This window comes from Eubalaena glacialis, chromosome 1, assembly GCF_028564815.1.
Source record: "Eubalaena glacialis isolate mEubGla1 chromosome 1, mEubGla1.1.hap2.+ XY, whole genome shotgun sequence".
NCBI classification, from domain to species: domain Eukaryota; kingdom Metazoa; phylum Chordata; class Mammalia; order Artiodactyla; family Balaenidae; genus Eubalaena; species Eubalaena glacialis.
In genome coordinates this window covers 230,876,744-230,904,356 of record NC_083716.1, presented here as the reverse complement: position 1 = coordinate 230,904,356, position 27,613 = coordinate 230,876,744, and the positions used below count along the sequence as shown (strand labels likewise).

General features: G+C 40.2%; 1 protein-coding gene across 1 annotated transcript in view; it reads left to right on the top strand.

The window, feature by feature from the left end:
- The window catches only part of DNER (delta/notch like EGF repeat containing), a 323,611-nt gene that overhangs the window by 270,168 nt on the left and 25,830 nt on the right, over positions 1-27,613 (top strand). Inside the window, exons 9-10 of the mRNA XM_061205679.1 lie at positions 4,441-4,563; positions 19,155-19,268. Of these exons, the coding sequence (XP_061061662.1) occupies positions 4,441-4,563; positions 19,155-19,268 (237 nt within the window). The remainder of the gene's footprint in view (positions 1-4,440; positions 4,564-19,154; positions 19,269-27,613) is intronic.

Genomic DNA, 27,613 nt, shown 5'->3' with positions numbered 1-27,613 from the left:
AGCCTCTAAAGGGCAGTACAGCCCCCATTGAGAGCCAGGGTTTTGAGGGTCTTCAGTGGCTTCCTGATCTCCTATCCAGTTGTCTTTCTTGCTCTTAGAGCCTTTGACACTGTTAACCAGCCCTCCCCGGCTTGCTGTCCTCTCTTGGCTTCCATGACCACACCCCTTGGGGTTCCCCCCTCCTTCCTCCATCCCTGCCCAGAGTCCCGATTGGGCTTCTTGCTGTCCCTCTGCCCATCCACGTAGATCCGACCTTGGTCTCTTTTTTCCTCTCCATGTTCTTCTTTGATGAAAACTTCAACATCACTTCCAGGCATCTCTAGCTCCCAAAGTGCTGTTTCTATGCTATTCAAGCTCATTTTCCCAACTGCCACGTGGACCTGGCTACGTGAGCCCCAAGTTAAACATGTCCAAAATCCAACTGGTCAACTTCCTCTAAAACCTGTTATTCCTTTGGTCATAGTTGTGTTCACGGCAGCATCATCTACTCACACATTCTAGACATGGCAGCCGTCTTAACCTCTCTTTCTCACTCCCCACATCCAGTTGGTTGCTTTGTTCTCTCAAGGCTAAGGAAGTGATTGGAGCCGAATATTCAGGATCAAGTCCTGCAAAGATCAGAACACTGGTGATAAAAATCAGTGCCCCAGAAGGGGCTACTCTGATCCCACCCTTCTGATCTTTGATTTTATTTTAAAATAATTCTTTGGACTAGCTTAGTTTTTCTAGACCCTGGGCTGCCCTGAGCTAATTTGTTTGTCCGAATTAATTACCAGCAGGGGGTGGCAGTCTCATTTTCACAGAAGCCTTCTGTTTTGGAAGAGATTCCTTTTTCTTCAAACAGTCCGATTTAGGTTCTTTGGCAGTGTAAAGGGTGTCTTGACATTTCCATAAAGACATTTAAATGTTACCGTCTCTGAAGAAACACTTTTAGAATATGAAACCTTTAATTTTTTTCCCCCAAGGAAGAAGAACCTCGTCAGCTTAATTATCTCTGTAAAATAACTTCCTCACTTGCTTTTTATGCTGCTAGTGGAAAAGGATGATGATACTGTTTTCAAAAAACAAAAACAATTGTGGAAGATTTCAAGAAATTTGCTTTTGATTTTTGTCTGTATAAATAACACCACAATTCAGAGGTCGAAGATGCTTGTAGGGTTATATATTATCCTTCCAAGTTGATTTTTGAAAGATCTGCTGGGAGGGCAAAACGATCAAAAAGATGCTGCTGGTGATCCTTGTTGCACACTGAGAAGAAGGCAAAAGAGACTTAACTCTATGTGTGTGTGTGTATATATTCTAAAAATTGTGATAAGGGGAATTCCGTGGCGGTCCAGTGGTTATGACTCCATGCTTTCACTGCTGTCGACACGGGTTCGATCCCTGTTCAGAGAACTAAGATCCCGCAAGCCATGCGGCACGGCCAAAAAAATAAAAATAAAAATAATGATAAAAACCAAATAACATGAAATCTATCCTGTTAACAAATTTTTAAGTGTACAGTACAGTATTGTTAACTACATGCACATTGTCGTACAACAGATTTGTGGAACGTTTTCGTTTTGCGTAACTGAAGCTCTATATCCATTCAACGACAACTCCCCATTTCCCCTCTCCTCCACCCCAGGAACCACCATTCTATTCTTTTCTTTTTTCTTTTATTTATTTATTTATTTTTGAATTTAATTTTTGAATTTAATTTTTTTATACAGCAGGTTCTTATTAGTTATCCATTTTATACATATTAGTGTATATATTGACATATATACCACCATTCCATTCTGCCCCTATGAATTTAACTACTTGAGATCCCTCATATGAGTGGAACCATGAAGCATTTGTCCTTCTGTGACTGGCTTATTTCAATTAGTACATGACCTCAAGGTTCATCCATGTTATAGCATATGACAGGATTTCCTTCTTTTTAAAGACTGAATAATATTCCATTGTATGTATATATCATATCACATTTTCTCTATCCATTCATCTGTTGAGGGACATTTAGGTTGTTTCTACCTCTTGGCTATTGTCAATCATGCCACAATGAACATGGGAATGCAAATATCTCTGTGAGATCTTATTTTCAATTCTTTTGGATAAATACTCAGAAGTGGGATTATAGATCATACGGTAATTCTATTTTTAATTTTTGAGGAATCTCTATACTTTTTTTATGTTTTACGTAGCAGCTGCAGCCTTTTACATTCCCACTAACAGTGTATGAAGGTTCCCATTTTTCCACATCCTCAACAACACGTGCTATTTTCTGTTTTGTTTTGTTTCGTTTTATTATGGCCATCTTAACAGTTGTGAGGTGATATCTCCTTGCGGTTTTGCTTTTCATTTCCCTGATGATTAGTGATGTTGAGCACCTTTTTATATACCTGTTGGCCATTTATATTATCTTACACAATTGACAAAAAACAACACGAAGTGCATTAAAGACTTAAACCTAACACCTGAAACTATAAAACTCCTGAAAGAAAATATAGGGGAAAACCTTCATAAAATTGGTCTTGGCAATGATACAACAACAAAAGCACAGGCAACAAAAGCAGAAATAAAGTGGGACTATATCAAACTAAAAAGCTTCTGCGCAGCAAAGGTAGCAATCAACAGGGTAAAAGGCAACCTTCAGAATGGGAGAAAATATTTGCCAACCATATCTTTGATAAGGGGCTAATATCTAAAACTCTTGTAAAAAAAAAGATTTTCTGGGTGAATCTAGATCAAGACTCAGCAAACTTGTTCTACAAGGGGTCAGAGAGTAAAGATTTTTGACTTTTCAAGCCAAACTGTTGCAACTACTCAATCTACCATTGTATGAAAGCAGCCGTAAATAATACATACTTGGATGGGTGTGGCTGTGTCCCAATAAAACTTTATTTATAAAAACAGACTGGGATGGATTTGGCCTGTGGACCAGTTTGCTGATCCCTGATCTAGAGCAGGGTTTCTCCGTCTAACTCTATTAACATTTTTGCTGGGTAGGTTTTTGTTGGGGGGCTGTTCTGCTCATTGAAGGACGGTTTGCAGCATCCTTATGCCAGATGCCAGTAACAACCCCTTCCCCTCCACCCCGGTTGTGACAACCCAGAATGTCTCCAAACATTGCCAAATATCTTCTGGGGGACAAAATTGCTGTTGGTTGAGAAACTCTGATCTAGATGATTGAAATAATCTGATGGAGAGTGATAGGAAATATTTCCGTAAAACTACAAGAAGTAGGGGAAGATAGAAGAATGGAAATCCCTAGTGTATTTGCCTCAGGAAGGTCAAGTTCCCCTCAAAGGGGCCACTATCACTGCCTAAATGTGGAAAGCAGTTCAAAAACAACTGAAATGGCAACGTAATTGAAAAGTGCTCTGGAAATAATGCAAATGTGAGCTTAACCTACTTTTGTGATAGGAACCAGAAACAGAACAGTTCCACACATTAGCCTGCACTAACAGGACTTTCTGAGCTCGAGGGCTGGCTCTGAGTTGCTGGAAAGGAGCTCACGGTTCCAGTGCCCACTTGAGCAAGCGTTTATTTTTTTTGCTTATCTGAATTCAGAACCAACACAGGCAGGGTGATTTCTGAAAGTGCTCACATGTTTCTCATTGTTTGGACAGGGCCAGACAAAAATGGCCCAGATTCACTGCAAATTGGCAGGAACACATGTTTTTGAAAGTTAAAAACAGCCTAACATTCATGAGTGAATCTCAAAGAATGTTGTCTTCTTGTCCTTTAGAATAAACACCTGTTTTGCAAGAAGGAGAGTAAAAGCCATCTTTCTTGAGAAATCGTTGGTTTCTTTTTCTTCATTGCTATTATTCTATATTTAATAGTTAAAAAACTTAAGCACAATTTACCATATTATAATTTAGGTAATTGTCATTTTAAATAAACAAACAAACAAAAAGAAAAACAGCCCACATTTCGCCAGGAAGTTCAGTTAAGCCTTTTTAGCTGAGTTTCTTTTCTGGCTTGAAAAACAAAGGAAATCCGTGGATCCTTTTCTTCTTGAATAAAATTCTCCCTAGATAGATATATTTTTCTAATTGATTGGAAGAAAAGGGGGTCCACATCCTTGGAAGAAGCTGTTTGGCTGTGAGTCCTGTCCCTATTGCTGCCTTCTGTGACCACAGCTGATGCACTTAGTAACCCACATCTCCTGTTCACCGGTACCACTGGATGTGACATAATAATGGGACCATCTGGTGGATCAGTGAGATCATTCTTTTATAGTTGGGATCATGACAAAGGGTGATAAGAATAGATTCTTCATAACCTTCCTGGAAATCCACATTTCAGCTTACCCCAAGAGACCCAGTTCCTTCAATCGCATCTATTTGTGCCTTACTTTCCAATGAACACCCACCGCCTTCCTTGTAGGCTGGTCCGGTGTGCATATAAATGGTACCTGTTTGACTGCAGACCTTTCTCTCTGTCCCTCAGGCTACCATGGCCTCTACTGTGAGGAGGAATACGACGAGTGCCTCTCTGCCCCGTGCCTGAACGCCGCCACCTGCAGGGACCTCGTCAACGGCTATGAGTGCGTGTGCCTGGCAGAGTACAAAGGTGAGCATCATGTGGCCGACTAGTGCCAGCATGGTTCTCAGTGACGTCATGGATTTCTCCACGTACATGCGTAAACCTCTAATTGGAGCGTGAAATTGTTTAGAATAAGAATCAGATGCTGGCAGTGGGATGATGTATGGGGCCGAAAAGAACAGTTTGGAAGTCTCTGGTTTCCTCTTGATAAACTGAAAAATCTGTCCCCTGCCCTTTCCTTCTTCTTGGATCCTCACTCTCTTCTCTGTTGAATGTGTAAAAAGCTGACGATAAAAAGTGATATTAAGTGGACTTTCAGACACAGGTCAGAGGACGCAGCCATGGAATCCGGGGGGAGGAAAGTAGTGCTTGCTGGACGAGGAGAGGATGCCGCGCTTTTTGGTGGAGGAGGCAAGTGGAGTCTCACATGTTGGCGAAAAAAAGTTCATTCTCATTAAATGAGTCATTAAAAGGGAGGCACATGTTAGTTCATTTGAGTGGATATGTGTCAGAGTCACTCTGGATAAACAGCTGACGTTGACGGAGTGTTTATAACATTCAGACCCTGTTCTAAGTCCTTACGTGCGTGAACTCATAAAAAAGGCCTGACAGTAACCGGAGAGGTGGTAGTGTCAGCCCTCAGGAGCCCAGCCAGCATGGTCCTGAAAGCCCTTCCATCTCCTCCCCAGCAGGCTCACTGGTGTGGCTTTATTGGAGCCCTGACACCCTCAGCCGGCGCTGTGGCAGGGCGCCGGGTCATCAACTAATTTGCGCGCATTTCTCTAAGTCACGACTCCCGGGCTGGTGTAGATTTTTGTAATGCTTTTGAGGGCTCTATTTATAGCCATTTCACTTAACCTCTCTCTCCCACCACCGCTTACTTGATACCATCCATCTGCCAGTGACCTCGCATTGTAGCCGACTTTGCTTCTCTTTGCATGGACCCACCTTTATTTAGAGGTCTTCCTGGTGAGCCTCGAGGGTTTGTAGGGCACACGGATGAACTTGACCTAGCCCCCGGATGGAGGGGCTGAAGCTGGGTCATGTCTTGGCTTTATGTTTGGCACATCTGATGCTTCTCATGGACTATGATGCCCGTTTAGAGCCGAACTCCACCAGTTCCCATGAGGACAGACGTGCTGGCTTCATCCACATGGATTTCAGTTCTAGGTGGATCAGAGCATTGAGGAATAGGGAGTCTGCTCAAGTCTGGAGAGAATAAAGGAGCAATGAATTAGGAGACCTAGGTGTCTCATCCTCATCGTGCCATTGGATTACGGGTGACCCTGGATAAACCTTTTCAACCGACTTGTCTTTATTTTGTCTGTTTAAAGAAAGGGCAGTAATGCTTACTGAGAGATTTTGAGATTCTTCAGTGACAGAATGAGTAGTGGTGGATGTGCTTCAAAATTTTAAATTCCAAAATTCTTTAGTTTATGATAGAGTTTTATGGAGTAAATTTCACCTTTATGAATGACAAAATTATTAATTGGGTATACTCTGAATTTGCCTCTTATGTGCCTGGCTTTGAAGCATTGCTCATGCTATCATGACCAAGAAATAAAAAATGAAACTGTATATGGTGACCCACTAGTGACTCCACAAATTCATGGGCTGTGATCCTAGCTTTTTTCACCTCCTTCTTCCATTTTTCTCAAGGAGTATTCCCGAATTTTGCTGCTTTCCCCAAGCCTCATATTAAATCACTCACTCATAGGATATAACTAATTTTACGTCCATCTTCATGGAAAGAAAGAGAGGTTATCATTTGTAAACATTTTCAAATTTCTCTGGTTTTCCAATGAGTAGTGGTTCTCAAACTTGAGCATGTGTTAGAATCTGCTGGTGGGCTTCTTGCAACATAGTTTGCTGGGCCCCACCCCTATCTAGGGTAGGGCCCAAGAATTTGAATTTCTGTTAAGTTCTCAGATGATGTTGATATGCTGGCCCTGTGCCACCCTTTGAGAAGCCCTGTCCTACAAACTCATCTGCAATCACAACCACTCAAATTTTATTGTCTTCCTTATTACCTGATCACATGCTCTCCATTCTGCTCAAGGTTAATCCCTCCATATATGCTCCTCGTTCCACCCCTTCTATCTTTCGTGACCTTCCTCCATCAGTTACAGACGCCCTGCTGTGGATGACTCAAGAAGGTAGAGTCGACTCGAGATGACTCAAGATCCTGGAGGGGATCTCAAACACATTTGAGGATGTGGGTTTTTGAGAAAAGGGTGCGGTGCTGGGAGCCTTTGTGTACCACAGGGTTAGGGGATAGGGTTCTGGAGAGAACGGAGGACTCAATGACCAGCTGAGCCCAAAAGACCCTTCAGCTCACAGAGAGGGAAAACATGCTATAATGTGCTGCACTTGACTCTACGAGGCAAAGGGCTCTCCTGATCTCATGGATCCTGGCTGCCCTCTAAGAGGATTGCAGTTGGGCTGAGCTGGTCCTTTGTGTGTGTGTGTGAATGAGCTCCTGCTCACACCTGGAGAACCTTGAGAACCCCAAATTGGGAGGCCTTTACCCCATGTAGACAGGGCTAATTTGACTGGCCTGTCTAGCACTGGAGGAGAATCTCCAGTATCATCTTTCTCTGCCTGAGGTTGCCAACCTCAAGCCTGGCCAGTCCAGGGAGCCTGTACCAGCAACTCAACAAGGGGAAAAAAATCTAGGAAGTAAAAACAAAATTGCAACAAACCCCACAACTCTAAACACTCAAGAAGGGAAGTAAAAAAAAGTAATGTATGCCACTCAAAATTGAATTTAGATCTGGAAAAGCAAAAGGAGGAAGTATGTCATGATAGAAGTAAAAATATGAGGAAATGGAAACCATGAGTGAAAAGACATGAAATGTGGAGAAAAGATGAAGAGATATGTTTCATCTGAATGATCGATGTTGCAGAAGAAGAAAGAACACATGGAAATAAAACCAGAATCAACCAACTACTAGGGAGAAGTCTATGAGATGAAGAAAATTGAAATTTTCAAATAGAATGGGCTTACAGAATGCCAGAAGATTAATGAGGGAGATGATACGTAATTTGCAATTTCCTGGTAGAATTTCCAAATCCAAGAATACAGAGAATATTTTTTACAATATTCTTCATAGTGAGTACAAGTTACACACAAAAGAAAGAATCAAATCAGCATTGAGCTGCTCTTCTCTAAAATGAAGCTAAACAACAGTGAAGATTGTTTTAGATTTTTCAATGAAAAAGTCTGGTTGTTAAAGGTTCATTTGTATTTGAGGGGTAAAGAAAGACATTTTGTACATTTAAGGGTACAGAAAACATAACACCATGTACCCTCTCTAAGAAAATTGTTTTCCAAAGTATTCTTATCAAATTGGAACTAAATCAGAGCAAAGATAACCAGATAGGGGACGATGGAGAACAGGAGGAAGAGGGTTGAGCAGACATCTTTACATGCGGGGATAAACCTAAATAGATGACATTCATATGATTGTAAATACTAATTTAATGGTAAAGAAAAGTCTCTTGAAAAAATAGACATGCCTACTATATTAATTATTATTGCTGCATAGTGAATTATTGTAAGGTAGTGGCTTAAAACAACACCCTTTGATTATCTAACAGTTTCCTAGGTCCAGGCATGGATTAATGGATTCCCTGTTCAAGGTCTGGAATCCAAGGCTGGAATCAGGGTGTTGGTTGAGCTGAGCTCTCATCTGAGGCTTAAATAGGGAAGTATCAGCTTCCAAGTCCCCTCAAGTGGTTGGCAGAATTCATATCCTTGCAGCTGTAGAATTCTTGACAGTCTGCTTCTTGAAAGCCAGGAGAGGCCTGAACCCTCTTAAAGGTCTCACCTAGTCAGGTCAGGCCCACCTAAGGTTAACTCGAAGTCAACTGATTAGATACTGTAACAGCATCTTCAAAATCTCTTAACCTTTGCCAAATGCTATTGATTAGAAGCTCACACTCAAGAGGAGGGAGTTATATAAGGGTGTGACTCATTGGGTGGTCACCCTAGAGTGTGTCACTACATCTGTTCTTGAGGAAAATTTAAATGACCAAACTAAAATTTCATATTATTTTAACCAAGTCCATGAGTTGGTGGGTGTTGGGAAGGATTGGAAGGCATACAAGTGTGTTAAAGATCTCATCTCAATGGGCAGGTAAAGTGATTATTTCATTTTGATATATTTATAGAGACATTTAGGTTTGGGTTTAAGCAGGAATGTAAACCCTAGCAAAGTAGCAATAAATGAGAGAACGTCTAAAGTAAGAGTGATGGGCAGGTGTTGGGGGGTAGGGTAGAAGGGATTAAAGAGAAGCAGAAGGGGGTAATTCATGCCCTCCAATCCAGAGGAAGAGTGAGTGAGGGGAGGAGAGAGGCCAAAAGATTCTGGGCCTTTCTCTCCTTAGGGGATGGACATTCTTTCCCTCTTTGGAAGCATTTATCCCAACATATATTTACATATAAGATGTCTGTATAAACTTAGGAAACTATCAGATGGGTGGGCATCAATTCTTAACTAGTACTTACCTCTGGAGTTAGAACTTGGATAAGTGATGTGTTGGGGGGAGAATTGGAACTTTAACTTCTTACTTACATATGTACTTTTTTAAGTGGTGATTTTTACTCTTTTCTGTTTTTAAAAAAACTTAAATAAATGAATATAACTTCCTAAAAAGAATGAGTGCAATAGAAAGTCAGGCAAGTACAGCTAAGAACATTTTGAAAAAGGAAAGCAGTGAGGGGGAACTTCTGCCAGATGTTGGAACCCATTGTAATGCTGCAATTATTATTACATCCCCATGTTATGGGTGCAAGAATGGACAGCTAACCAAAATTGAATAATGGCCCAGAAACCATCGTCTATAATAATATATGACTCTTAACAAGGAATTGCGATGAATGGGAAGGGAATTCTTTTCTAATAAATGGTGCTAGAAAAACTGAGTTGCTAAACAGAAAAAAAAGAAATGTTCTTACACACACTTCTAAATAAATTCCATTTGAAGTGAAAAAAACTGACTCTTGTTTGACTTTGCATCCTCCTATACTTACTTGCCCCTTTCTTCCTCTTTTGTTTACAACCACATTTCCTTAGAGTTGGTATAGATGATGTCTCTATTTCCTTAAATTTTCTTTTCTTAATCTTGTTTAATTTGGATATCATCAGTACCATTCCAATAAATGGATCTAGCAGTGACCTAATTGAAGGCTGAAACCCCAAAGCCTCCCTCTCCAGCTTCCAACTTCACATTCTTGCCCTTCTGCTTCATGATCACTGGGTCCCTTTTGAAACTCACCCTGCTTTAGCTTCCAGCTCCGTTCCTCCCCCCACCCTCACCCCCCAACCCTACTCTTCCCTCCTGGCCTTCTTGGAATGAATCCTTGCTCTCTGGACACCATGAATGCAAGTGGTTCCCAGGCTTTTCTTCTTGGCCCTTTTTTCTCTCCTCCTCTTTCCCCTTATCCAGTCTTATGGCTGCATCCATTGTCAGAAATATTGATCTCCAAACAGGTATGATTTCTCTTTCCTGAACTCTCCAAGCATTTTCTTGATATTTTCTATGACAGTTATGGTCAGCCTTGTAGTCAGTACTTTCTGGCTCCAGACTTTCCCTTCCCTGACACTAAATTAGAATCTCCTGAATGGCAGTGACTACACAGGTTCTTTTTTTTTTTTTAATTCTCATCAGCTCTTGATATGGTGGCTTACACAAAGCAAATGCTCCACAGCTATCTGTACTTGAATGGAAACTACTGCTTAACACGCTAATTAAATAAAGCAAGGCAACTTGAACATTTTCCCAGTATGTTTCCACTGTGGATCATGAAATTGTTAGAAGCAAAATACATGGAGGGACTCCTAGTGATCTCCCTTCAGACATAGTGAAATGCTGATACTTCTTTAAAACTAGTCCAGAGCTAATTCACAATGAGACTTTCAAGACTTTAGTTAGTGTTCATCACCTTATAGTGCCAAAAGTCAAGTTACAGCCCCACATTGTGTTGAATTATTATTTATAGCAGAACAAACTTAATGGTCAAGACTATACTCATTTGGAATTTTTGGTGACAGAAGTTAGAAAGAAAATACTTCAATTTTTAATTATGAAAATAATGTAGCAACAATGATAACAATTTAGAAAACTGAGAAAATTTGATAACTCATAGCTTTACAGCAGAACATAAGAGCAATAATCATCTGTATTATTTCCATCCTTTTTAATATCTGTGTTTTTACAGTTATAATTGCTTTTACCTACAAGTTGGTGTTATCCTTCTCAGACTTACCATTATTTATGTTTGATTTAGAAATTGTTAGCAAGTTTTACTAGTTCTATTTTAAATGGCAATGTGATGTTCCCATGGGGGTAATATTTATCCATTCCCCCATTCCCTTGCTATATCTGAAGTGAAGCTACTGTAAATAATTCTGGAATGAACATCTTTACTCATATAATTTTCATACTTTCTGGATGTTGGGGGGGATAGAGTATCAGAAATAAGATCATTGGGTTATGAGTTTGATCACATTGTACTGAATTGTTTATTTTTAAAGTCTACAGAAATTTATAATTGAAAAGATGAGAACTCTTTCTTTGTTGGTTAGAATTATTTCCTCTGTATAACCAGTGAACAAGAATTTCTGGGTATTTTCTGTACCTGTCCCTTCTCAAGTACTGTGATTGATAGAAAAATGGGTAAGTCAGGATTTTTCCTTTATCAGGCTATTATTTAGCCGGAAGAGCGGACTGAGACTGGCACACACAAGGAATAATGAGGTGAAGGTCGAGATCTCAATTGTAACTTCTGAAACAGCTTAGAAAAAGTTGAGCTCTGTGAGGTTGAAATACTGGAAAACTTTTCATGGAAGGAATCAGTTTGACTAAAATAAGATGATGTCCAGATTGGTTTAAGATGGTGGAGTAGAAGGACGTGTGCTCACTCCCTCTTGCGAGAGCACCGGAATCACAACTAACTGCTGAACAATCATCGGCAGGAAGACACTGGAACTCACCAAGAAAGATACCCCACATCCAAAGACAAAGGAGAAGCCACAGTGAGATGGTAGGAGGGGTGCAATCACAATAAAATCAAACCCCATAACTGCTGGGTGGGTGACTCACAAACTGGAGAACACTTATACCACAGAAGTCCACCCACTGGAGTGAAGGTTCTGAGCCCCACATCAGGCTTCCCAACCTGGGGGTCCAGCAATGGGAGGAGGAATTCCTAGAGAATCAGACTCTGAAGGCTAGCGGGATTTGACTGTAGGATTTCAACAGGACTGGGGAAAACAGAGACTCCACTCTTGGAGGGCACACACAAAGTAGTGTGCGCATCGGGACCCAGGGGAAGGAGCAGTGACCCCAGGGGAGACTGAACCAGACCTACCTGCTAGTGTTGGAGGGTCTCCTGCAGAGGCGGGGGGTGGCTCTGTCTCACCGTGAGGACGAGGATACTGGCAGCAGAAGTTCTGGGAAGTACTCCTTGGCGTGAGCCCTCCCAGAGTCTGCCATTAGCCCCACCAAAGAGCTGGGTAGGATCCAGTGTTCCGTCGCCTCAGGCCAAACAACCAACAGGGAGGGAACCCAGCCCCACCCATCAGTAGTCAAGGGGATTAAAGTTTTACTGAGCTCTTCCCACCAGAGCAACACCCAGCTCTACCCACCACCAGTCCCTCCCATCAGGAAGCTTGCATAAGCCTCTTAGACAGCCTCATCCACCAGAGGGCAGACAGCAGAAGCAAGAAGAACTACAATTCTGCAGTCTGTGGAACGAAAACCACATTCACAGAAAGACAGACAAAATGAAAAGGCAGAGGACTATGTACCAGATGAAGGAACAAGATAAAACCCCAGAAACACAACTAAATGAAGTGGAGATAGGCAACCTTCCAGAGAAAGAATTCAGAATAATGATAGTGAAGATGATCCAGGACCTCGGAAACAGAATGGAGGCAAAGATCGAGAAGATGCAAGAAATGTTTAACAAAGACCTAGAAGAATTAAAGAACAAACAGAGATGAACAATACAATAACTGAAATGAAAAATATACTAGAAGGAATCAATAGTGGAATAACTGAGGCAGAAGAATGGATAAGTGACCTGGAAGACAGAATGGTGGAATTCACTGCTGTGGAACAGAATAAAGAAGGAAGAATGAAAAGAAATGAAGACAGACTAAGAGACCTCTGGGACAATATTAAACGCACCAACATTCGCCTTATAGGGGTCCCAGAAGGAAAAGAGAGAGAAAGGACCAGAGAAAATATTTGAAGAGATTATAGTCGAAAACTTCCCTAACATGGGAAAGGAAATAGCCACCCAAGTCCAGGAAGCGCAGAGAGTCCCAGGCAGGATAAACCCAAGGAGAAACACACGAAGACACATACTAATCAAATTGAAAAAAATTAAAGACAAGGAAAAATTATTGAAAGCAGCAAGGGAAAAACGACAAATAGCATACAAGGGAACTCCCATAAGGTTAACAGCTGATTTTTCAGCAGAAACTCTACAAGCCAGAAGGGAGTGGCACAATATATTTAAAGTGATGAAAGGAAAGAACTTACAACCAAGATTACTCTACTTGGCAAGGATCTCATTCAGACAATGGAGAAATCAAAAGCTTTACAGACAAGCAAAAGCTAAGAGAATTCACCACCAAACCAGCTCTACAACAAATGCTAAAGGAACTTCTCTAAGTGGGAAACACAAGAGAAGAAAAGGACCTACAAAAACAAACCCATAACAATTAAGAAAATGGCAATAGGAACATACATATCAATAATTACCTTTAACGTGAATGGATTAAATGCTCCAACCAAAAGACACAGGCTCACTGAATGGATACAAAAACAAGACCCATATATATGCTGTCTACAAGAGACCCACTTCAGACCTAGGGACACATACAGACTGAAAGTGAGGGGATGGAAAAAGATATTCCATGCAAATGGAAATCAAAAGAAAGTTGGAGTAGCAATACTCATATCAGCTAAAATAGACTTTAAAATAAAGAATGTTACAAGAGACAAGGAAGGATACTACATAATGATCAAGGGATCAATCCAAGAAGAAGATATAACAATTATAAATATATATGCACCCAACATAGGAGCACCTCAATACATAAGGCAACTGCTAACAGCTATAAAAGAGGAAATCAACAGTAACACAATAATAGTGGGGGACTTTAACACCTCACTTACACAAATGGACAGATCATACGGACAGAAAATTAATAAAGAAACACAAGCTTTAAATGACACAATAGACCAGATAGATTTAATTGATATTTATAGGACATTCCATCCAAAAACAGCAGGTTACACTTTCTTCTCAAGTGCACACGGAATTCTTCAGGATAGATCACACCTTGGGTCACAAATCAAGCCTCGGTAAATTTTAGAAAATTGAAATCATATCAAGCATCTTTTCCAACCACAGTGCTGTGAGATTAGAAATCAATTACAGAATGGATCTTGCTGTGATTTATGTCATAGAGTGTTCTGCCTATGTTTTCCTCTAAGAGTGTTATAGTGTCTGACCTTACATTTAGGTCTTTAATCCATTTTGAGTTTATTTTTGTGTATGGAGTTAGACCCACCTCCTAGAGAAATGGAAATAAAAACAAAAATAAACAAATGGGACCTAATGAAACTTAAAAGCTTTTACACAGCAAAGGAAAACAAAAACAAGACGAAAAGACAACCCTCACAATGGGAGAAAATATTTGCAAATGAAGCAACTGACAAAGGATTAATCTCCAAAATATACAAGCAGCCCTTGCAGGTCAATATCAAAAAAACAAAAACAACCCAATCCAAAAATGGGCAGAAGACCTAAATAGACATTTCTCCACAGAAGATATACAGATTGCCAACAAACACATGAAAGGATGCTCAACATCACTAATCATTAGAGAAATGCAAATCAAAACTACAATGAGGTATCAGCTCACACCAGTCAGAATGGCCATGATCAAAAAATCTACAAACAGTAAATGCTGGAGAGGGTGTGGAGAAAAGGGAACCCTCTTGCACTGTTGGTGGGAATGTAAATTGATACAGCCACTATGGAGAACAGTATGGAGCTCCTTAAAAAACTAAAAATAGAATTACCATATGACCCAGCGATCCCACTACTGGGCATATACCCAGAGAAAACCATAATTCAAAAAGACACATGCACCCGAATGTTCATTGCAGCACTATTTACAATAGCCAACTCACAGAAGCAACCTAAATGCCCGTTGACGGACAAATGGATAAAGAAGATGTGGCACATATATACAATGGAATATTACTCAGCCATTAAAAGGAACGAAATTGGGTCATTTGTAGAGACGTGGATGGATCTAGAGACTGTCATACAGAGTGAAGTAAGTCAGAAAGAGAAAAACAAATATCATATATTAATGCATATATGTGGAATCTAGAAAAATGGTACAGATGAACTGGTTTGCAGGGCAGAAATAGAGACACAGATGTAGAGAACAAACGTATGGACACCAAGGGGGGAAAGTGGCGGGGGGTGGGGGGAGTGGTGGGATGGATTGGGAGATTGGGACTGACATGTATACACTAATATGTATAAAATGGATAACTAATAAGAACCTGCTGTATAAAATATAAAGAAATAAAATTAAAAGAGTAGATAAATATTATACAGCAGTAGAAATGAATGAACTGAAACTACACCCAACAGTGAAGAATCTTAAAGATGTAATGTTGAACAAAAGAAGCAAATTATAGAACACGAACAGCATTTATATTAAATTTGAAAACTGACAAAACTAAACATTATATCATGTAGAGATATATTCAAAGGTGTTAAAACTATAAAGGAAAAGCAAAGAAGTGATTGTTCAAAGGTTAGGATGATTGTTACCTGTGGGCCTTTTCCCTTTGGGAAAAGGCACAGGGGGAGAAATGTTTTACTTTTTATCCTGGATGGTGGCTACACAAGTACTTACTTTATTACTATTCTTTAAAGTAAACTCCAATGTTTTGTGCATGCTTCTGTATATAAGGTATATGTCACAATAAAACTAAAATATTTAAGTGAAAAAAAAATAAGATGATGTCTTCAGGTAAATAGGAAGTTCAAAGGATACTTCAAGTTAATTTTCTTTACCTGGCTTAATTTTATTGGAGATAAAATAAAGATTTTTCAGTTTTCAAAATATTAATCACGACTGAATTGTGATGACACCAGAGATTTATAATTGGAGCATGACTCTTTGAATTTTTGCTCATTTTAATTCTAAAATTAACTGCTATAAAGAGCCGTGTTGGAATAAAGATCTTTTCAGAAATGTTTCCTCTCTATCCCTTAATATGAAAAGTATGAATTTTTATTAGTTTTGACTGAATTACGGTTTATTTTTGCTTGAGACTAAACATAAGTTTCATAATCGTGTGTGCTCCGTTCCTTGCCAATGGGTGATGCATGTGTCATTCCACAGGCTTAGTCTGAAGTGTGGACCTGATTTTCCCTGACAAAATAGGGTATTTTTGAGGCAGATTTGGAATGGCTTCTCACTCCTCTAGCAATCCTACCTGTGTGTCGGCCAAAGTACACAGACTTTCGCCCCTCCTGAAAGGACAGGATTCTGGTGATATAGCCATAATTTCTTCTGCGAGGTAAGATATGGCTTCTGCTCTGAAGGACCTCAGAGATTTATGGGGGATCAGGCAGGAGGACAGATAAGTTATGATTTAAGACCATAAACTCTGTAACAATGGAATCTTACCATGCTCTCAATACACAGTGGCAGAAGAATGGAGTTCTGTCTTGGGAGAGTCAACTTCAGCTTTCCATGAGTTGGGCTTTGGCATTGAGAATGTGCCAGGGGAAGACCAGCTGGGGAGAGAGGGTGAAGTATGGTGTTATGGTCAGAGGACACAGGATGCCCAACACTCAGTGTTGTGCAAGGGCCTAGGGGCCCTGGAGGTGCAGACAAGGGGAGCCCAGGAGGCCTGAGGAGGGGAGTTGGAAGGGACATACCCTGGACATCTCAGGGGTATTCATGACTGTCCCTGCTCTGCATCTAAGATTTCTAGCTCATAGCTGTTCAGTTCTGATCAATGAGCTGAGCAACATGACAAATATTTCTTACACGGGGCTTAGCGAGGCTTAGAGGATAGAAACAGGAGTCAGCAAAGTGCTCTCAGGGGACCTTTAAGACCATCTTGCTTTGTAGTCACCGTGTTGCCATGAAGATTAGCTTCTGTCCGATCTTGCTGCCAGAAAACTCTCAATGAACTTCAAGTGACTGAATATCTTATCTTTTGAAAAAGAGAAATAACAAAGGATAAAGTGATTGCCCAGAAAACCCACCCAAAAGATTGAAATTGCTTATTATCTTGGGCATTTTCATCAAATCTATCTTATTGAAGGCTTTTAATGTTAAGGTGCTTAAATATTTAGCCTAGAATGTGCTTTTCAGCCTTATTTGAAGAATGGTAATGTGTGTGCTAATGTATTAGTTATACTACTATTATAAGGTTAGAATGGCAAATGTATTTGTAGAAACCCGGGAAAGATTATCCTTGATTGCTTTTATTTTAGGTCTAGTGGAAATATTTTTTAGGTTTCAGACATCTCTGAACCTTGATCTGTGGCTGTATTTCCCATCACAATTGAAAGCCTTTTTTGTCACGTGGTTCCCATTGATTAGCCTCCTGGGAAATTCTAAATATGTGAACCCTTGCCTTCTGATGAACATTTTGAAGCAGAAAAGGCTCTTTTGCATTTTATTCTTTCAGTTCAGCCTGTGCTATTTGGGAATCAATGGGAAAACGGAAATGGAGACTTCTGAGTGCAGAGGCCATACACACTCAAGTGAAGAACAATTACCAGTTTTATGCTTTAATCTTTAAATTAGTTTGACCTTGAATATAACCATGAGTCCTGGGTTTGTTAAGGACGCTGAGTCAGGGAGGCTCCATCAAGTCACTGGAGGCAGAGAGGGAGCTAGGAGGTGGCTTGGGGCCGGGAGGATCTCCCACCTGGCGTGAGGCAGCGGGCTTGGGGTGGTGGTTTCAGGGAGAAATGTCAGGCAGAGATCTGAAAGACACTTTAGAAAAATATCTGGTAGACTATTATTGTTCATAGGTTGGATATGAGGGCAAAGGATAAAAAGAAATGAAAAACCATCCATTCTAAAATGCTTTACCAGGCTCAAATAAATCATTAATGTGACTACAAGTAGGTGGTTCTGTTTCCTTTTTCTCTTGTATTTTTCCCCCTCATTCTTGAACCTTCCTTCTTAAGGCACTGACAATTGAAAAGGAAAGGAGAGAAAACAAAACTCAGCAAGAATAATTTCAGTGACAGAATGATGTGAGTCACTGGGTGTGGCAGTCCTTTGTACAAATGTGAGTGAAGTAAGGAAGTGAAATTAAGCAATACCATCCTGTTATTATTTGCTTTATGCTTATTTTTTCTTGAGGCTGTTGGGAAGGGTGAATGTATCATTATATACATTCTTACATAGAATGTAATTTATCTTCCTCTCCAAATGGTAGGGGGTCAAGAGAGAGAGATTAGTCTATTCATCCAACTGGCACTCCAGTGAAACAACACCAGAAATTCTACCTTTCGAATGGCGTTGGATTTTTAAAGTTTTTTTTTTTTTAATAAAATGATAAAATACTATATACTCATTGTGAAAAATTGCAACAATATAGAAATTCACAAAGTGACATTCAAAGTAATTCATTCTCTTCTCAGTCCAACTTCAAGCATCTGCATATGTACATGCACACGTAGACTATTTTTTTTACACCAATGGGAACTGTATTTGCTATAAAGATTTTTTTCAGGGCCTCCTTTTTGTTTAAATGGGCACTGAGTTCCGTAGAATGTTGTATATTTCCATGGCTGAGCTCCATCTCAGGGAACTACTCAGCGAGCACAGACTCACATTCAAGTTGCCAGCATCATCAGGCCCCAGCTCCGTCCCCGCCAGCCTGGTGACCTTGCATTTGGATATTTGTTTCATAGTGCTGGCCTGAGGATCACATTACACGTAAAGCACAGCATGAGGGTCTGGAATGTAGTATGTGCACAAGATGTTACCTTTCGCCTGTGGTGAACTGGTTGGTCTTTGGGAATGAAGTCTAAGGACAAACGCTTCCTTCTCTCCTCTGCAATTTTCCAAAGTATGACTGGGGCTCGTTTAAATATCTGACTCCAAATCTTTACCTTCAGGATACTGTTTATCAATTATATTGACATTTTGTGTAGACTGTCTGGCTATGTTCTGTTTCTTTTGGAGACTTAGAAAGCATTTATCACTGATAAATTTTATCTTTCAAAGTTTTAACATTCTGTTGCCCAGGCTTTGGGGCGTGTGGTCAGAGAAAGTACGTAAAAGACTTTATGGTGGGACCTACGAGCCGGTACTCAATCTGTTATTTTCTCCTAAGGTGTGTTTTTATAACAACCTGAAGTCAAAGGTGGGCATGTGAATACATACGCGTGTGCACACACGTGTACACACACACACACCCCCCTCTGGGAATCAGCCTCCACACTGTTCAAGGCTTTTCAAACACTTTCCTTTTAAAGGCCATGGGAGCTGGAGACCCCTTAATGAGTCACCCCTTTTGCATCTGTTTCTCTGCAGGAATCCACTGTGAATCCTACAAGGACCCCTGTGCTAACGTCAGCTGTCTGAACGGAGGCACCTGTGACAGTGAAGGCCTAAATGGCACATGTGTCTGCGCACCCGGGTTTACAGGCAAGTGAGCCGGGAACTGAGTTTTCAAATTTACCACAAAATCCCTGAGATGGCAGCTGTTAAAAAACCCCAGAAACCTCTATGCATACATTATTGCAAAATATGAATTGCAAAATGTAAGTAGGCATTGCTTGGATGAAGAGCCATTTTAAAACAATCTGTGTTGTCATTAAGCAAGGCTCTTCTGAAATCAGCATTGGGTTCGGAGACCTGCTGAGACTGCCCTTACTGTACGTTTGCAGACCAACAGCTTTGAAACATGAAAAATGAGCCATTACACTAACACCTGAAAAAGTGTCAGTGCTAATGGAAGCAGGAAGGAGAAAGGAAGGATCAGATGTGTCTTCCATAGAAATTGCATTACGCGACCACGTTTACTTTTATAGAAAGATACAGCAGTGTCTGGAATTCGAATAACGGAGAGGTGGTAGTGGCGGTGGTGGCACATCAGGGGGAGCTACTCTTAGTTCACGGTTGAATTATTAGTGAAGGTAAGGACGGTACAGGTGTGGGGAGGGAGAGAGGATGGGAGAAGAAAACTGCTGATGGCAAAACAGCGAGGGGGGACAGGGCTCGGTTTGAGAGGAGCCACAGTGGCCACCTCTGAGTGGTCGCTTCTGGACTAGGGGATCCAGCTTAACAAGGGCTCCTTCGAAGTCACCCCTCAAGGGTTTCCAGGAGTTTGTGAACCCTGAAAACAGATGTGAAGTGTTGTATATATGTGTATATGCTGAGGGGAGGCTCTCAAATTTTCATCAGATTCTCAAAAGATATCATGAACCACTTGGGGAGAGAAGGTTCCATCCTTGGCTTCGCCAGTCAAATGCAGGAGTCCGGAGATGCAGAGCGTAGGTCAGGTCTCTGTTTTCAGCACTTGCTCAACCAGCAAAAGCAGCAGGGTCACTCTGGTTTACAAGTTGGGAAAGGTTGACATATAAAATGCTGATAGAAGAAGGTGGGCACTGAAGTTTCTGGAAAACGTGTTATCACTGGCTGGAGAGCACCGTGCGTGCTCACCTCTCCCCGCTAAGGCCTGGTGGCCACCTCCCTAGCCCTGGAGAATTTCACAGAGCCTGGACTCCCAGTGCATCCCTAGGGAGCCTCATTTGTGCTTCTGGGGAAGATGCCAACAGTCAAGATGTGGGAGAAGCAACCTCTGATATTCCTTCTACTTAGCGTGTCACATCCTGTGTTTTCCTTTCGTCTTTTCCTGGGACTGAGAAGTGGCCTTACTCCAGAAAATGATTTGCAGATGGTTTTGTTTTTCTGACTGGTTTATAAACACACACAGACATTTATACTCATCAATGGATGCAAAAATAATATTGGGGAAGCATCCTGTTTTTTTTCCCCCAGATGTTTATATCCCACAAATAATAAAAAGCATGGAAGAAAAATGAGAAAATCTAGTGCTATAGAAAAACACCCCACCACTTAAAACTGCACAACTAGGAGACAACCATTGTTGACATTTTGATACATATATCCAGGGATTTTCCTGAAGGTCCATGTGTGTATAATACATAGTGTATAGTGTAAATGCATATATTTGAACATAAAAGGAATCATACTGTTCATACTATATTGCAATCTACTTTTCATTTAAAAATATATGTATTTCATAAACGTGTTTTCACATTAAGGTATATGCTTCTGTTTTATCATTTTTACTGGCTGTCCTGTCATCCATTACATCAGGGGTCCCCAACCCCCGGGACGGTGGGCGAGCAAACGAAGCTTCATCTGCCTTTCCCCATTGCTCGCATTACCGCCTGAATCATCCCTCCCCCCCCACCGCCCCCGTCCCCTCCCGTCCCCCCAGGCCATGGAAAAATTGTCTTCCACGAAACCGGTCCCTGGTGCCAAAAAGGTTGGGGACCGCTGCATTACATGATACATCAGGATTTTTTTTAACCCATCCTCAATTCAACCTTTGGGGAGTTGGGAACTTTTTCCTATTATAAACAACATTGCAATGAATGTTCTTGCATGTACATCTTTGTGAACTTGTATGAGTATTTCTTCGAGCTAATTTCTTAGGAATGGAATCCCAGGGTCCAGGAGAATTCATACTTATTTCCATATTGCTCTCCAGGAAAATACCTTGCACCAATATTCACTCCTACCCAGAGTGCAAAGGAGCTTTTATTTCCTTGTTCTCACACAGATACTGAGAATCGCCATTCTAGTGGCTTTATATGCTATCTGTGTTGTTTTAATTTGTAAGTCTTTGATTCCTAGTGAGATTAAATACTTTTAAAATATATTTATAGTCATTTGTGTTTCTTCTTGAACTCCCTGTTCCTATCCTTGGCTTGCTTTTCTACCAGATTGTTCACGTTAATCTTTATTCTTGATTTGAAATCATCCTGTATATTAAGTATATTACATTTGATTATATTACATTTGATTACATAGGACTCTTCCAACTGAACTAGGTTCAAACATTACTCTAACTGGTCTTTGAAAACAACCAATGTCTATTTCTATTCAGCCCTGAATAGGGTGCAAATATTTTTCCAATGTCATTTGCCTTTTAAATGTATATAAAGTATTTTATTCTATATGTCATATTTTAATTTTATTTTGCACGTATGCATTCCCTTTAACAGGAAAGAAAATGGTCTTTAGCCAAACCACTGAAGTAAGAAATGCAAATCTCGTTTGTTCTTTTTTTTTTTTTTAACATCTTTATTGGAGTATAATTGCTTTACAATGTTGTGTTAGTTTCTGCTGTGTAACAAAGTGAATCAGCTATATGTATACACATATCCCCATATCCCCTCCCTCTTGCGTCTCCCTCCCACCCTCCCTATCCCACCCCTCTAGGTGGTCACAAAGCACCGAGCTGATCTCCCTGTGCTATGCGGCTGCTTCCCACTAGCTATATACGATTACATCTTAATATTTTCTTTTGATTTCTTGTTTCATGCTAGAAAGACCCTAGGTATCAAGATTTTATAAATATACTCTTATATTTTTCTAATTATGTATGAGTTAATTTTGGCCATGCAAACATTTAATACATTTGAAATTTATCCTGGCATCTTATGGGAGATAAAATGCAATCTTTTCTCTAGAATATTTAGCAAATCTCCAACTGCCTACTCAGCATTCACTTTTGGATGTCCCTCAGAGACACCTCAGACTCATATATTTTCTTCTCCTTTCTTTCTTTAAATACTTTCCAGCTCATTAAATGATGTTACTACCACCTGAGCCGTTCTGGATGGAAACTGAGGAATCATTTTGATGCCTCCTCTTCTTCCTCCTTAACTGCATCCAACCACCAAGTCCCAGAAACCTCTAGATTCTCTCACTTCTTCCTTCCAGCACCAGGCTGCCTGCACGTCCACCTGCACTAGTGCAAGGGGTCCCCACACCCATTCCCCTTCACCCCTAAACATTTGCCACACTGAAGAGACCTTCTAAATTAAAATCTAATCTTGTCTCTCCCTACTTAAAATCACCTACTGGCATTTCATTGTCTTTAAGAATAAAATCAGAGCTCTTAACTTGATCCTCAAGACCTGGGAGGTTTGGCCCCATCTGGTCTTTCCAGGCTTTTCCTGGGCACCCCCAGTGCTGCTTGGTTCCTGAACACCCATGGCAGGCTCTTCTCAGTGATGGTCTTCCCCCCGACCTCCTGCCTTGCAATCCCCTGTGCCTCCCCTGCCCCCCATACACATGCTGCAGCTGGAAAGTCTACCCCTAGGCTTTTCTTCATGGTTCTTACCCTGATCACCCAGAGCAGTAGGCTGTTCCAATTGAAGTAGGTTCAAACATCGCTCTAACTGGGCTTTGAAAACAACAAATGCCTGTCTCTATTCAGCCCTGTTAATTTTTCAAACTGCAAGGGACCACAGACTATTTCCTAAAGTTGTTAGGAGAGTTGTACTATTAATGTGTTTTCCAGAACACTGGTCAGATGAGATACTCCATGGAAAAACATCTGTGCCCCCCAAAATTGGGGACTTGGTACCTGCCATGGGGAGGTTCATAAAGAAGGCCCACGTATTAGAGGCACTTACAGTCAAGAATCTTGTTTGCCTTTGTTTATTTCCAAATATATTTGATCATATAACTTTTTTTTTTTCCTTTAAAAAAGAACCTATTCTGAGAACTAGCATTCCAGGGGAGGGACTGATAAAAATTAGCCATCATCATGTAAGGAATCATGGTGCCTCTACTCTTTGAGTTGCTACCTTGGAACTAAATACTCTTTCATTATAACTGAGGTTTAGCCAAATTTACTCTTGGCCAACTATTAAGTGCTCAAAACCTCCCTAATTTGACCGAGTGGAGTGAATTAGGCAACTCATTGTTATCTAATTAGACACTCCATCCAATGTCACACTTACCTTTTGAGACTGGCTTTTTCAGTTGGCTCAAGACACTTCACTCTCAGGCCAGCAGACTAACTCTGGGAGGAGGTATGTGGGGAGCTCTGCCCTTTCTTGATGAATTTAGGCTTCTCCTTGAAAATACACTCCCTCCAGTTATCTGAACCCAGAGAGGTTCCCTCTCTTCAACCCCTGCAGGCCTTCTACACAGCTGTCTCCTTAAGACCTGGCCTGCATCCTGTCCATTTTTCAGTTTTTAACTTATTTTGTGTCCACTCTTGTCTCCGAGGCTTTGTAATTCTGCCGCCTAGAATTATTTGGCTCAGGACTAGTAGAGGGAAAGAAAGGGTGCCCTCATGCAACATGAATTCTCCAGGACTTGCTTTGTTTCTACCTGAAATCATAGGCTGGAGATTACTGTACTCCAACAGGGAAGGCCAAAGTTCTTTCAGGCCCGTTGCCATGGCCACTAGAACAGTAGTCCAAACGGGACATCAGTGACCCATTGCTTTCTCACCATAGCAGAAAGTCTATATGCATTATTAAAAGTCAAATAATGTTATATTTCCCCTTTGTTTTCTAACTCAACTACTTTTCAATATTTGTCTTTCAGTTCACAAGAGAGTATTCTACAATTTCCAGCTCATTTTCATGGGCAAATGCCATCAATGTTTTATTCTCACTGAGATTTTAATTTGCGTTTCTTTGATGTTGAGCATCTTTCGTGTAATTATTGACCATTCATGTGTCTTACCTTGAGAAGGGTCTTTTCAAATCTTTTGCCCATTTTTTTTTTAAATTGGATTTTTGTCATATTACTGAGGTGTAAGAATTATTTATATATTCTAGATATAAATCCTTTGTCAGATAAACATTTTGCTCATCCATTCATTCTTTTTTTTTTTTTTTCCCAGCAGGACATCCATGCATTCTTAATGGTATTTTTGTGGGGAGCAAGTGCTTTTATTTTTGGTGATCTCTGATTCATCAATTTTTTTCTTTTTTAGTTTGTTCTTTCTTTGCCTACCTTATGATGATGACACTTTATCCAATGTTTTCTTCTAGCATTTTTTAAAATAGATTTTGCTTTTAGATTTAGGTTTTGAGTTAATTTTTTTGTCTGTATGGTGTGACTTAAGGATGGAAGTTTATTTTTTTCCCCATATGAATATCCAGTTATCCTAGCATCCTAGCTAATGGAATTCATTAGCACATTTTTAAGGAAACTATTGACTGTGTATATGTCTTTTTCTTCCTTTGGCTGTTTTTTCAAAATCAAACTTTTTATTCTGAGATAATTGAAACTTCACACTTCATAAGCCATCTTAAGAAGTCACACAGAGGGATCCAGTGTACCGTTTAACCACTTACCCCAATGGTAACACGCTGTACAACTGTAGTACTATATCACACCCAGGATACTAACATTGATACAGTCAAGATGCAAAACATTTTCATCACAAGGATTCCTCATGCTTCCCTTTTATAGCCACACCCATTTCTCCTCCACCACAGGAAGCTTTCCTCTTAATCCCTGGAAACCACTAATCTGTTCTGCATCTTTATAATTTTGGTATTCCAAGAATGTTTTATAAATGGAATCATATAGCATGTAACCTTTTGTTTTTTTTTTCACTTAGCATAATTCTCTGGAGATTCATCCAGATCATTATGTGTATCAAGTTACTTCCTTTTTATTGCTGAGCTGCATTCCATGATATGAATATACCACAGTTTGTTTAACTATTCCCCTGTTGAAAGAAATCTGGTTTCTTTCCAATTTTGAGCTATTATGAAGAAAGCTGCTGTAAACCTTCATTTACAGGTTTTTGTGTGAATATAATTTTTTATTTTTTCTGGAACAGTTGCCCAGGAGTTCAAATGCTGGGTCATATGGTAGTTGATGTTTAGTTTTCCAAACTATGCCAGAATGTTTCCAGAGTGGCTTAACCATTTTCCCTTCCCATCAACAATGTATAATGATCCAGTTTCTCTCTATCCTTGCCAGAATTTTGTGTTGCCTTCATTTTTAATTTTAGCGATTTTGATACGTGTTTAGTGATATCTTGTGGTTTTAATTTGAATTTCCCTAATTATAAATGATATTGGACGTCTTTTCATGTGATTATTCGACATCTGTACATCCTCTTTGGCGAAACGTCTCTTCATGTCCTTTGTCCATTTTCTCATCATATCCCATCATATCAAGGCTACATACTATCAAGTATGATTTCTGACCATTGACATTGACATTAGTCACCTGAGGAAGTGTTTATCAAGTTTTTCCCCTATAATGTTACTCTTTTCCCCTCTTTGCATACTTTACTCTTTGAAAGAAAGTTACTATGTGTGGACCACACTTAAGGAATGGAGAGTTATTCTCTCCCTCTTTGAGGGTAGAGTAGCTACGTAAACTATGTGAAATTCTTCTGTAGGAGAGATTTGTCTGTTTTCCACCATTTATTTATTTATTTGATCATTTATTTATATCACTGTGGACTTGTGGATACTTATTTTATACTTTTGAGTTATAATCCAAAACATTTTAATTTATTTTGTGGCTCAAAATGTTCCAGATTTGGACACTGGGAGTTCTTACATTTTGGTTTCTGTGTCCCTTTGATGTACCCCATTGTTGTTGGTGGAGAGAGTGTGTGTGTGTGTGTGTGTGAACACTTATATGCTTTCCGGCACTGCAAGAAGCTCCAGTCTTATCTTGTATATTTCCTGCTCCAGTCTTAGAGTCAGCCATCTCTCCAAGGAGCCTTGGTTCTTTTTATTGGAGAATGATACTGGAAACCAAGATCTGGGCACTAGCTATGCTCATTGTTCCTGGGATGTTGTTGCTTCTAGATCCTCTCAGCTGGCATAGCAAGGGAATGTGTGTGTATACTAACCCACGTGTCTATAAATATTGCCATATGTAACCATCTATATCTAAATAAAGCTAAACATGAATTTATACTAATTTCTCCAACTTTATTCCATTATTACATGTATCATTCCAGCCTTCTTTCCTGTTTATCTGTAAATTCCCACACCAACAACAAGATTCCTGGCTCCTACCATCCAACATCCTTTTACTTACTTGCTTAATTCCTATATACATGTAGAGCAGTATCAGAATTCATAACTTGTATCCTTGTGGGAAGCAGCTTTATAAACTAGACTGCAGTGCTGGTGTACAGATCCTCTGCCTTCAGTCCTAGCAACTCTACTTGTTCCAAAGTTACTTACGTCAGCACTGCCCCCCCCCCACCCTGCAGTGAGGTGGTTTCATACATTTGTAAATACTGTTAGATTATTTTTTCACAGTCTGCATTCTTTTTTTTTTTATTTTACATCTTTATTGGAGTATAATTGCTTTACAGTGTTGTGTTAGTTCCTGCTGTACAACAAAGTGAATCAGCTATATATGTACATGTATATCCCCATATCCCCTCCCTCTTGAGCCTCCTTCCCACCCTCCCTATCCCACCCCTCTAGGTCGTCTCAAAGCACTGAGCTGATCTCCCTGTGCTATGCAAGCTTCCCACTAGCCAGCCATTTTACATTTGGTAGGGTATATATGTCAACGATACTCTCTCACTTTGTCCCAGCTTCCCCTTCCCGCTCTGTGTCCTCAAGTCCATTCTCTACCTCTGCGTCTTTATTCCTGCCCTGCCACTAGGTTCATCAGTACCGTTTTTTTAGATTCCTTGTATATGCGTTAGCATACGGTATTTGTTTTTCTCTTTCTGACTTACTTCACTCTGTATGACAGGCTCTAGGTCCATCCACCTCGTTACAGATAACTCAGTTTCGTTCCTTTTTATGGCTGAGTAATATTCCATCGTATACATGTGCCACATCTTTATCCATTCATCTGTCGATGGACACTTAGGTTGCTTGCATGTCCTGGCTATTGTAAATAGTGCTGCAATGAACATTGTGGTACATGTATCTTTTTGAATTATGGTTTTCTCAAGGTATATGCCCAGTAGTGGGATTGCTGGCTCATAT